A 12,502-nucleotide genomic window follows, 5' to 3' on the forward strand; every position below is an offset into this window, starting at 1 on the left:
AATGGTTGCGTTCTCGAAGCAACATCAAACAATTTTTCTAAAAAGCCAAAGTTTAAATCGGGGGTCGGCAAAGTCCGGCCCGTAAAAAAATTTTAGTACTACATACAAAAAAAACCTATCTAATTTCTTATCGGACTTTTTCACGATGTTACGCTTGATTTTGATTTGAAAAAAAAACATAAGATAAGATTCTTTGATAAGAAAAAAACGAAGATTGGAATTGTTGAACGAGGTGTTCAATTCCAGGCGACTTCCTAGTATAATTTTAGACTTCTTCCTATCGTATTTGAAATATTGATTGTTCACAAATACACTAGTAAAATTAAAAATTTCAAATATTTTATCTTATTTTAATTAACTTTTATGTAAATTTACTATTCATGAAGTTTATACTCCATTCAAAAGGGTTTAATATAACTTTAAGGTATCCGGCCCGTACTTTCTAACTCTTTTGTTCATATAGCCCTCTTTAGCAAATGTATGCTAACCCCTGGTATAAATAGTTCAATTTACAACATTGAAAGCTATGAGGTCTACATATTTTACAGAGATTGTTTACATTTCTATATTCTCTCACGAAACATAGTTGAACAACGAAAATACAATTTTTAGTAATTTGAAATAAAATTCAAGAATTCACCATAACAGCCTCATGGCATATAAAACAATCGTTTAAAAAAAAACAATTATATTCAACATAACCTTACGTCCGTCACGCCCCATTGCGTGTTTTCTTACAGCTACCACTAGAAGACTCTGATACCAAAACAATGATCTGCGAAACGAAGGTTAAAGCGGACACTTCAAAGTGAGCTTCCGTGGAAAACTGCGTACCAGATCGGTGGCATTCGACGTGGAGCAAAAGATCGAAGCACAGAAATATGGGTGCGTATTAAATTGGAAAATGTGTTGGAATGAAAACACAAACGACAACGATTCTGTTGGTACCATTCGAACATGGTATGTTAAAATACGAGAGGCGAGGAACGAAAACCTTCCGACCATTGTTTTGCAGGTCCCACCGACATTGGGCTGGATGTCGCTCGTCTCCAGTTGGTGTTTTCCATATCCACCTGAAAATGCATAATTTACCAATCTGCGGGCAGGATTAATTCCAACCGTGCACCGGTTGTTTTTTCCCCCGACGATTCATTTTAACATCAGACTTTCCGCATAGTGCCACAGTTCGGGGTATGTGTGTATGGGCATCGTTAGGAAGCCATTTTGCATAATTGAAGCGGAAATCAAGATTAATTCGATGCCAGAGAGCGTACGGCCGAACTGGGAAGGGAAAAAATCTTCCAAACAGAAAAATCGATATGCATGCATCGAAAATTAACTCGTAAAACTTATGCAAAAGTCCTGGCTTCTGGTGGAACGGGACCGCTCGGGGAACATTCGATACATATCCACACGGGTTTTTTTTCCATATCGGCGGCGTCCACACGACCGAAAGGTCAAACATTAATGAAACTCCCGTCACGACCATTTCCCCCCCCTTGCTTTACCTTTCCCAACGAGCAGGAGGCTCATTCGAACGGCCAATGAGTCATTACATGCACAAATGCATCCATCATCGGCACGTTCACAGCGCGCGCAGGTTGCTGTATGTTGGACACCACACCACCGCCCAAATCCACCCACCTCCATTCCCTCCGGCTCGTTTGCAGCAGCGACTCTTTTTCACGAACGATTTATCAACGATGTCAATGATGCAATTACTCGATTGCGCCCGGTTTTGTTGACGACTTTCTTTTCCACCGCAAGAAAATGGGTGCCCCAGCCGGGGCCGCTTCCTGCCTGGGGCCGGTTTCCTTCGGCCAGTCTCAACTCGCACTTCGCAGGTGTCTTGCCTTAATCATAGGGAAATGAATGTCCGATAGGAAGTGACGAAGGGATCGACCAGAAGATACCCCTGATGGATAATGTGCCATCACCAATCGGTCCTCTCTAGGAGCAGAGATTCTCAATTATTTTCAGCAGGTGCTTATTTTTACAATTCCGACATAAATAGTACATTGCAGTAAGAGAATAATAAAGAAAAGAGTAGAAAAATGCAGTTACATAAAAGTAACTGAACTTCATACCAGTTTAAAAATAATCTTTGCCTGGCTATCACATCGGTACCGTAAGCATCAATTTAATCAACAAACATTCAAATTGGTTGGTTTTAATCCTAAATCTGCATCTAAGATTGCTGATTATTTGCGAAAAAACTGGTTGAAAACTAAAAACTTTCATAATTTAAAAACAAATAAGCGGAACGAAAAAACGATTGAGAATCACTGCCCTAAAGGTATCATCCTCTTTCGACATTTTTCGCATCCACTGCAACTATTTATTATCAGCACTGCTTTCCGGCGCGATCACTTATGATCAAACAGCGCAAGGGGCGAGCCATAAACATGAAATCCCTGCAATCACCGCCATGTTCCTTTGGAATGGATACAAAACATCACCGCAAGCCTGCGCCAGCGGATCCACCAGCGGAGCCCTGTGTAATGGGGTGATTTGGATGAGTGCACTTTTATCATCAAGCTGCTGCATCAAGTGCATCCCTTGCAACCACGCTTGATGCTGTAACGGCGCCGCGCAAGTCATAATGATGGACGATGATTTAATTTGGCGCATTTCCGCATCGACGGTGGTTCTCGTGGCGCGAGCAACACTGAGACCGTTTGTGCCACTTGTTTCTTTGTGTTTCTTTGTCACCATCTTGAAGGGGGGGGCAGGGGGGGGAGGGGGAGGGGGGGGGAATATGGAACTTGATGTACCATCTTCAGTCGCTGAAATGCATTCATCAGACAGCTAGTGGGATGATGGGAATGAAATCCATACCCATTTTTAGATAAGAAACAAATCGTTACAAACCGATCTACTTTTCATTTCCTTCAAGAAATAGTCTACGAATAGGCAAAAATAAAAAGATTTGTGTTTGAACTTAAATTCGAAAAAGAATCGTTGAGTCTGATAAGAATAACGTTAAACCTATCAGGGTACTCCGATATTCGTTATCCTTCAACTTCATTACCGAATTTTCAGAATTTGCGGGCGGTTTGTTTTGATTTTTATTGATGAAAGTTCCTTAATACAGAGGGTTTCTATTAACAAGGAAAGCAAGTATTCGTAATAATATTGATCATGGATTGGATTTATTTGACGTGTTTTTTTTAAATATAGCAAAAGTCACTACCCAACCATCACTTCTCTTACCGACTATATGACAAAACCAATAAGATCGTGGCCAGGCAGTAAAACAATAAATGTTTACGGCGGAATAAAATCGACCAGCGGAGCATCCACGTTCGAATTTTGCCAGGCAGGCAGTAGACCACAAACCCGCACGTCGAATTCGATATTGCTGGGTGCTTCCTTTCCGCCGCAGTTGGTGCTGTTTCGAGCCAGCCTAAGGTCGACGCCACCGTTTGCGCGTTCTTGCGGACCACGCAAAAAAAACATACAAACAACAACAGCAAAAACGAACTGAACGAAAGAACCACAACGTTTCGCGAAGCCGAAACACAAATATGAACGGCAAGCAGAGAAAAATCAGCAAAACCTTTGCGATGCACGTAAGACGGCCTAAGACGGCCCACAAGTGGAAGGAAAGCAATAAGGAACAGGAAAAGAAAAATGAACGGGGGAAAATAAAAGAACGAGGAAGAAATTTACTCCAACTGGTTAAAGGCTGCACTGGGACGGAGGAGGATGAGCAAGAGGCTCGCACAGTTCGCGTCCGTGGCGGCCTCCTCCTCAATGGGTGCGTCTACAGGAAGGTGGTGGGGTACCGAGGGTTTAGTAACCGACACCCAGCACACCTGAAGAGTACAGCCGATGATTGGCGGTTGTTTCGTTCTAGACCCGTCCTTCCGAAGCCTTGGCGGATCGATTAGAGAGCGGGGCAGGCATGCAGACACTCGAGAAGGGAAGTTTCCGCGGGTTTCGCCTGACTCATACCCACGGCACGGCACACTTTGGTCCCGTTAGAATGCGCGGGGCGAACAATCGATACCGAGCCTTCGGGAGCCAGCCACCCGGACCTTCAGGCCCTGCGGCTGCGGCCCGGGGAGGGAAGGCACCGGGCAAAGGCACCGATGAGGCAAATCATTATCCTCTGTGGCCGAACCGGAATGTAATTTGATTACTCCGGCCGCCTATCTATAGGCCGATGACGTAGTGGGACCGTTGGCAAAACCGGCAGTCAGCTGGGAGCGATGGCGTAAGGCGAGACAACAACCGGAAAAAACAAGGAAGACACACCGATGGCCGTTATTTGAGCTCAAGGAGAGATAACCTAATTGCAACGGATCGGTCGATCCCAATCGCTTTGGCAAAGGTAATGGCACAGAAAAAGATCCGCAAAAGGGGAAGGCGGCTAATGGGGGGTAAGTATTATAAATATGATGATGGCACTTAAAATGAAATAACATATGTTACATTGGAGTTTTACGAACATTGGAAAGGGCATTGTCAATAAATAAATTGATTTTTTCGACCTAAACCTTAAATGTTGTGAAGTGTCGAATAAAGTTGTGCTAAGTGTTTTAAATCACATTACCCACATTTATTATTTTACAGCCTGATAAAATAACCTTCAAATGCAATTTGATTTGTTACGATTTAGCGTATAAACCCCACCTAGATGCAAATGCTTTAATTGTTCTGATTGATGCAACAAAACCGCTTTTTGAATTTATATTTTCAACTTATCCGGAAAAAAGTTTTCTAGCACAGCGTCATTCATTAACATTTAGTGATTGTAATAAATATCAATCGCTGTAAAATTTCCAATGTTGCCATTGAACCATAATTTGTATCAAAACATAATGCTGTGTTCTGCCATCATTTTCGATTACTACAATATTTGCTCTAAAAAGGAAAATTAAATTAAAGTTTCTCTTCGATTGAATGTGAAAACTCATGCGAATGAATGATTTACTTAATTATGTTGAATGAAAGTTACCATTCTAATAGTGTTGTCTCTTCTTGCTCGTCAACTATTGAGAGATTTTTCTTCGAAAAATTAAGAAAGTACTAATTAAGTGATTCAACTATTTTAATTTAATTTTTTGCTTGATTGTTCGAATAAAAATGATCGAATATTGAACAGAAGAGAAATAAAAAGCAATAAATAGCACTAGTACTCTCAACGTAAGCAGAAAGGTACAACTGTTAAGTGCATACAATAAGATGTTTCTGATGTGTGACTTGATGCAAACAATAAATACATAAACGCCATAAACAGTTGAAAAATGATACAAACAATACAGATATATGACCAAAAATAGACACGCCAATGACAAAGGATAAGTCACACCGCAGCACGTTCTACGAAAATAGTAAATTTATGACTCATTTGACGATCTCACCATTTCCCTCGTCCCTCTTCCAATCCCCCCTGCAGACATTGCCCATTACTAATCTGTCAAAATCACTCGCCCACACCATCATCCATGGCCGAATGTGTGAAAAAGCGTCCACCAACAACGCACAACAACGACACCCATCATCGTGCGCGCGAAACAGCGAAGACACTTGATAATAGAATTAGCACATAACGACGATGGTAAGTGAAGTGCAAGTCGTACATTTTCATACCCCAGCGCAAATTGAATTCCAAATCATCCGCAAATGGCCCCAGTTCGGTGACGGTGACGGAGGCGCAAAGGCGCATGTGAGACGTGGACATATTTTTTTGTTGCCGAACGGTCAAATCATGCTGCGAGGTGGACCGCACGACGGTGCCACGTTTCCCAAGCGTGCCTCCGAATTTGCAAATGTGTGGTTTTTCTTTCCGTTTCCTTCCGCCATATAATCCTCGGACATTCGCCCCCGGTAAACACATACGACCGACGTGTCTGGTGTGGATGTTTAGCGCGCCTTCCCCCGATGCGGTCGCCCAGGAATGGACAGGTTGGATTATTTTTGGAGGAAGTAAGAAAAGTAACAACTTGTCCTTTGCCTTCGTCTTGAGACAAAGCTTCGCGCGCGTGACATGTGGGGCACGTCATCCCGTGCGCATACACACACGCACTCGCAACGGGTTTGCACATGCACAAACGGGCGTTCGCGCACGAGGGCCCCCCCTCCCTTGTCGCGCCCGGAAGCGAAAGGGAAACTGGAGACGTTTATCTAATTTAGATGCAAATTTGGTTATTGATCGTCTTGTATCGTGTGGTTGGTCAGAGGATCGCACCACACCAAAAAGAAACAGGTTCCCCTTCGTACCGGGAGAAAATCGCCGCCTGCTTGGGAGCGATGCACAACACAACAGGTTCGATAGGTTTCTTCCGTTGACAAGTTCATAATACGAAAACGAGGGCCGTCGCCGGTCGGTCGTTTGTATGGAAAGTTTGGTGCGCAAATGTTTACCCTAAAAATAAAACCAAAAGCAAAATATGCACGAAAAAGGCACACGAAAGGGAAGACAATTTACCATTTTAGAATCAGATGTTGCTAATCTCCGGCAACCACTTTTGCAAGCGGCCCGGAGGTGCGGATGGTTTCGGCAGCTCTGGAAGGATGGGTTGTTGGTTGACGGTTTTTCTTTTTTATCACAAAATGCCGGTTTTACATTAACTATTCCAGCGGTGAAAGCGTTGCTTTCATCCGTTGTGATGCACAACCAGCTGACTATTGCCCGTTGATGTATGTTTTTGCTTCTGTATATTTTTTTATCTCTCTATTTAGCACAATGTTTCCGTACGCGAATTTTCCACAACAGCTTACGCACTCGATCGATGGTTGAGATTGCCTTCGGAAACTACTATTTGCCCAACAGATCGCTTCAATCTTCCTATTTAATCACTATTGACTGTAATTATGCTTGCTACTAAGGGTCGTTTACATTACTTTACCGAAAAATGGGAGGAAAAGAAACGCATATGTATTTTTTTGCATATTTACAGTGCGACCTAAAAAAGTCCACAGTTGGAAACCTCAACTACTGAGAAGCATGGTGTTTTCTTGATCCGAAAATGTTGAACTTAATTTCGAACATTTACTCATAGTATCACGAGTTTTGATCCTGTCTGGTCGATTTCTGGTCCCTGATTTTTCTTTTGTATATTTGCTCCTCCGATCGGAGTTGGTTCTCTTTCTCTTGCGTCGGAAAATAGGCCTGTGTACGGTGGAGGTTTTCGTTTTTCCTTCGGCCTAGCACGGAAACTAACGTGTGTCATTTGCCGGCAAACGCATACCAATGCAACGATTTGGCAAGCGGTATACATCGAAAAAGCTTTTCCCGGATGTGAGTTTGTTTTTTTGTTTCGAAGGGTTGGTGCATTTCGTCACGTAACCGCTCGTACCGATTCCTTGTCCCTTAGGACATTTAACGATGCTCGCGTTGTGATGTTTTTGTTATATTACGCTGCTTCTGTTTCCTTTGAGATGCAAATGAAGATAAAACATCCCACGTGGAACATTTAACACCAGCTGTTCTCATGAAAAGACAGCATCCAGCTTTCCTTCCGCTGCGTGTTAACCGTGAAATAGTTTATCAGTGGGTTAGAGGACATTTTTTAGTTCAAGTTCAAAACTATCACTTTTAGCTCGCTCTTTCGCTCCGATACAAGTATGTTGCCGAAGGAGAAGGATTCGCCATTCGGTCGCAGGGGGTTTTTTTTATTTTGATGCCACCCCCGATAGTGTCCTTCGGAGAAACTATGAAAGAAGGAGAGAACCCGGAAGGAACGTCGTCTGTTGCATCTGTGTTCGTCGAGCATTTTTCTCCTCCGTGGCGCTGGACGGAAAGGAGAGTTTGCCATTGCTCCTTTTCCGAAATGGCACGGTGGGTGAAAGGATACTAGAAGTATTGTAAAAATTAATTTCGCAAAACTCAACGTCAACCGATTTTACTGAACTTGACGGGGTCGAAAATATTCTGCTACTGCAAAACAACGCAAACTCAACATAAAATGATCAAAGGTGTTGAAATTGTTGCTCGAAATGTAGCTAATATCAAGTGTCAATCAGTCAGTCGGTCGGACAGTCAATCACTTCTGACATGCCCGTAACCAGACGGAAGCAAAAGTCGACCGGCGGCTGTGGGCCTTATATTTTTGGCCAATCTGATCCGTGGCAGTCTGCCATTGTTTGTTGTTCTTCAGCCCGAATCGAAGAAGGCACCGACGAATACACCTGTCAGCACGCGTGCGCTCTCCATCTCGCACGGTTTTTTCCCCCGAAAAATCCCACCGACGAGGATGCGACGACGATGGGGAGCATTTTGACAACAAACCATCCACACACCACCAATCGTTTCGCGATGAGGGAAAAGCGTGTTTGGTGCGCGGATGGCAAGCATTTCTCGCGCCCTGTCCCGAAAGGCTCCAAAGAGGCGTCCGTATCTCGCCTTCTCATCACGAGCGAGCGATAAAAGTCGATAAAATCCCGAGGCCATCCTCCGAGCCGCCGCCAGCAGCAGCCCACAAAGGAATGGCGGCACCGAGAGCTCGACAGTGCTTCTTCTGCACGGCACAGATTCCTGCGAACTCAAATCCGAACATTTGATGGTTGTCTTCTTGTCCTTTCGCAGACCTGACCTGGAAAATGTAGGTCCCAGTGTCATCCTCCCCGATGGAGGTCGGCGACTACTGCACTACTAACCTCACGATAGATAACTAACTTTGGGAACAGAATCCGAATCCGGAGGAGCCCAAGGCAAATTCGGGCAACCATAGGCAAACATCGCCTACTCGGATAAAACAAAAGGGTGCATAAAAGGATCTCCATGTTCTTTTTCCCTCCCGTTCCTCGCTATGATGACCTCCACCGAAGGCCCACTGTTGCAATCAGCTGTACCAAACACATTCCGCGGGGAGAAAAATAATCAAACTCTTCACCATCGCCAGTCACCCTGGCTTTTGCGGTGGCATTCTTCAGCTCGTTCAGAGTTGTTGCGCTTTGCCGCACTTCCGCAAGCGAGCTGCGTGTTCTGAGCGAGTCCATTTTGTTGCATTATTTCGGCGAGCACAACAGAGTCGGCAAAAATATCCAACGCATCCACGAACACAAACACCACACGGCGGCACAGAACACAGCAGCATGGCACGCACAAAAACACGAACGAACCAAAGGGTTCGCATTGAAACCTACTTGTAAAACCCACGAGCCACGGCAGAAGAAATGGGGCGCACGAAATTCACGCTTCACGAATGGTAGTAATAAAAAAAAACTAGTGGAAAACTGATGAGATAAACGAACCACAGACGCACGGCGGCGCGTCGTTCTGTCAAACACGTAAAAAAAGTTGTATGTCGCGCACCGTTTTCTCGCGTTTCGCAAACACAACCGTCGAGCGAAACGGACTTCTGCAGACTGACTTGAACAAATTAGTGTTGGCAGAATCAGGATTTCGAAGATCCGAAGATTCGATTGCTAGACGAATTCGAAAGATTCGAATCCCATTTGACGGAATCGAAGGTTTGACTCGATTGGGATTCAATTCCGATTTGATTTGATTCGATTCTAACTTGACCCTAAACTATTTGAATCGACTCACATTGATCAATTGCGTCAAAATGGTCACGTTACGAGTCGACCTAGAGACAATGTGATTGATTTCAGTTTACTCAAATCGAACGCTGGGTAGAATGGATTATTGGACATAGAATGAGTTTTTAGCTCGATTTGCCAGTTAGAATAAGGAAAAATTCCTGGAACCCATTTTTGACAACGAAATACACTAGAATGTCGATTATCCGAGTTGTACTAATCAATCCAACCCATTTAGCTCACGGCGTGACAATGATTCAGAATAGGAGCTGTTTTGCATTTTTACTATCACATGTGGCACGTTTTTATCTCGAAAAAGCGAGTTGTGATTTAATGGGGATTCAGATGAGGATAAACAATTTCCAGACCAACATTTACTGGTTTACATCGCAAAGATGTCACGACTGTTTCTTGGATTGGGATTCGGATTTGGGGATTTGGTTTACCCACCACTAGAACGAAGCTGCGCGCCAAACTGCCATCAACAATCTTCAAAAACCTTGGCCACATTGGTTGGTATATTCTGCTGAAATAACAAATTTGTTAATAACTTTACAATTGCAGAACCGATTTGTACATGTGACCACTCAAATGAAAGGTCTGCTCAGGACACACAACTTTGTGTTACAAAAGAAGTGGTCACTTAAACCATTGGTCGGTGCACAAAGTAACAGCTTCCCATTTTTCTAGAACTTTGTGGAAAGAGGTGCACGGGAAAAAGGTAACGAAACTTCAAATTGCAATTTAACTAAAAATTATAATTTCCTTTTTAGGATAAATATTTGTTCAAAGTAAGTTCTTTTCTAGTTTTTTTAAATCAAATTACCGGTTCGCCAGTCAATCGTGATGATTCACCTGAACGGAACGCTGTTTGAACTAAGTTAGTCTGGTAAGTCCGTTAGCCGTTTCCGCTATCGAAATTTAAAATTTTCCGTTAATCTTGCTTCATAAATATTTTTTAGCACATTTTTGTGTGTTATGTTGTATGGATTTAAAATTTGTTTTATTTAGCCAGTGAAATTAAATGTTAGTATGTTAGTTGCATCGTTATTGTAATAACCTTAGACGCGACGAGAGGAAACGACACGTGCGTCGAGGATGAAGCACGCCAACGATTGGCCGCTAGGGTCCACCAGATCGATTTCGATGGAAAGGCTCACACGGGGGTAAATCAATAGAACAGGCATGCTCAAGCGGTAGGTAATGTCCTCGCCGGCGCTAACGGGGCACTCGGCGTTCAGGAGCCAGTTGCAGGCCGCAGCGCGATCTGCCGGAAGGTCGAAGGGAGCCGTGACTCCAAGCGCGGTTGCCACTACTCTCGTGTGCAGACTGGTCGCCGCAAACGGTGCCATAAAGTCCATGTCCATGTTGGCGTCCGAGCCGCGCACCAAATCGCACGGTGGAACGGTGCAGCCCTCAACGCGTACCTCGGTTGGCCTGGGACGATTGTCAGAGCAGGCCCGCGTAGCAACTCCTGCGCCAAGGACGAAACTGTTGTTGGTAGCCAGTAGCACCATACCAATCACGGCAATCAACTTCAACAGAGCCATCGTTTGTTCGTTTTCTTGGGATGCCGGAACTCAACTGAACAGCACTGTACGAATGATACCTCCGTACAAAGGGAACCCATTTTATAGTGCCTCAGAAGAGTAATAAAAACAGCCCTATCACATCACCTCATCGTCGGGGTTCTGCACCCGAGTACCAATTTGGGCCGAGATTATCCACGATGCTGCCAGGTGTTTCTTAATTTATTTTTTTTTTCGTACCAACCCTGGACAGACATAAGATAAGCTACTATATGACCGGATTGAATCACCCGGCGAGGGTTCCCGATATGATTACATTAGCCGAAAATCTAATCATAGATGGCCAAGACCTTAAGCTGGTCGTAAATCGGCGCAATGATTTCTTTATGGCACAATTGTTATGGAAACAGATGTCCGTTGAGAAAAAATATTTAAAAATCGTAAGATGTGCGGAGGACATTAGAGAAATAAGCTCTTTAAAAATTTGTTTAACAATCAATAAGAAAATGTACGTTTTGGAAGAATCTTTTGCACTATGTTGAAATTGAAAAAAATATATATTACTATCAATAAACGAAGAAATATGTAATTCATAGCATTAAGCCGAACGTCTTATTACTATTTAACGAAAACAAAAGCAAAAAGGGGAAAAAATCGAGGAACCAATTTATAAGACAAATACAACCAACTCTGAAGTAGGGGTGAGTTTGTTTTTAATTTTATTACTACCGCAAATCAACAACAAGTATAGCGTCCATACAGTAAGGTAATATAATGATTTTATTTGTGTACAACATTTACTACGCGCACCCTCGACCTCGCTTCAAGCGCCTTTTGCAGGGAAGCGCGCGTGGATTTGTTCGCGTGTGGCGGTATTTAGGCGATGTGACTATCCTTACTTAACACAAGCAACTTAACAAGCGAAGGAATTTACAGATTTATTACACTTTCGGCGGTTCTCCAACACGCAGGCACACCTTTCTCTTCTACTCTGGCACGGGACCTACCGTACAACGGAAGCTGTTTTAAGCTAATAATAAACAATAAAAAAAAGGTGGTAGTCTACTACCCTACAAACTAACAGATCAACCTAAGCTCGACAGTATGAAAATAGCTCCACTAATTGCCTTTCCACAAGCATTCCGGAATAATTTAGCGTGTGTGTTTTTCTTCTCTTGTGGGACTCCGTACATCTACCAAATAATTAATCTTATCCTTCCGATTTGGATCTTTTGTTGGACGCGGTGTTTGTTACCATTGCGGCATACCACATGGCTTAGTTTCTTCGAGAATAAAGTGCCGCTCACTATAATCCTTATGTTTTGTGTTTGTTGCATGTAGCTTGTTCAAAAACATTCCGGTCGGTTTGCGTGAATGGTTGCGTGGTAGTGTCGTCCGCCATCCGGGTTTATGCTGCTGTGTTTCTGTGTTTTACGTTTTGCGCCACAAACGGTGCGTGTGTCTTTCTGTACAGTCTC

General features: G+C 43.5%; 1 protein-coding gene across 1 annotated transcript; it reads right to left on the reverse strand.

Annotated features, from left to right (window-relative positions):
- Nucleotides 1–10,556: 10,556 nt before the first annotated feature.
- LOC131265200 (NPC intracellular cholesterol transporter 2-like) lies at nucleotides 10,557–11,045 on the reverse strand. Its single transcript, XM_058267462.1, has one exon. The coding sequence runs from the start codon at nucleotides 11,043–11,045 to the stop codon at nucleotides 10,557–10,559; it is 489 nt and encodes a 162-aa protein (XP_058123445.1).
- Between the last annotated feature and the right edge of the window lie 1,457 nt (nucleotides 11,046–12,502).

Source organism: Anopheles coustani, chromosome 2 (assembly GCF_943734705.1).
Source record: "Anopheles coustani chromosome 2, idAnoCousDA_361_x.2, whole genome shotgun sequence".
NCBI classification, from domain to species: Eukaryota; Metazoa; Arthropoda; class Insecta; order Diptera; family Culicidae; genus Anopheles; species Anopheles coustani.

Coding starts and splice junctions, on each gene's coding strand:
- LOC131265200 (XM_058267462.1), bottom strand. CDS start 11,045: ATGGCTCTGTTGAAGTTGATTGCCGTGATTGGTATGGTGCTACTGGCT.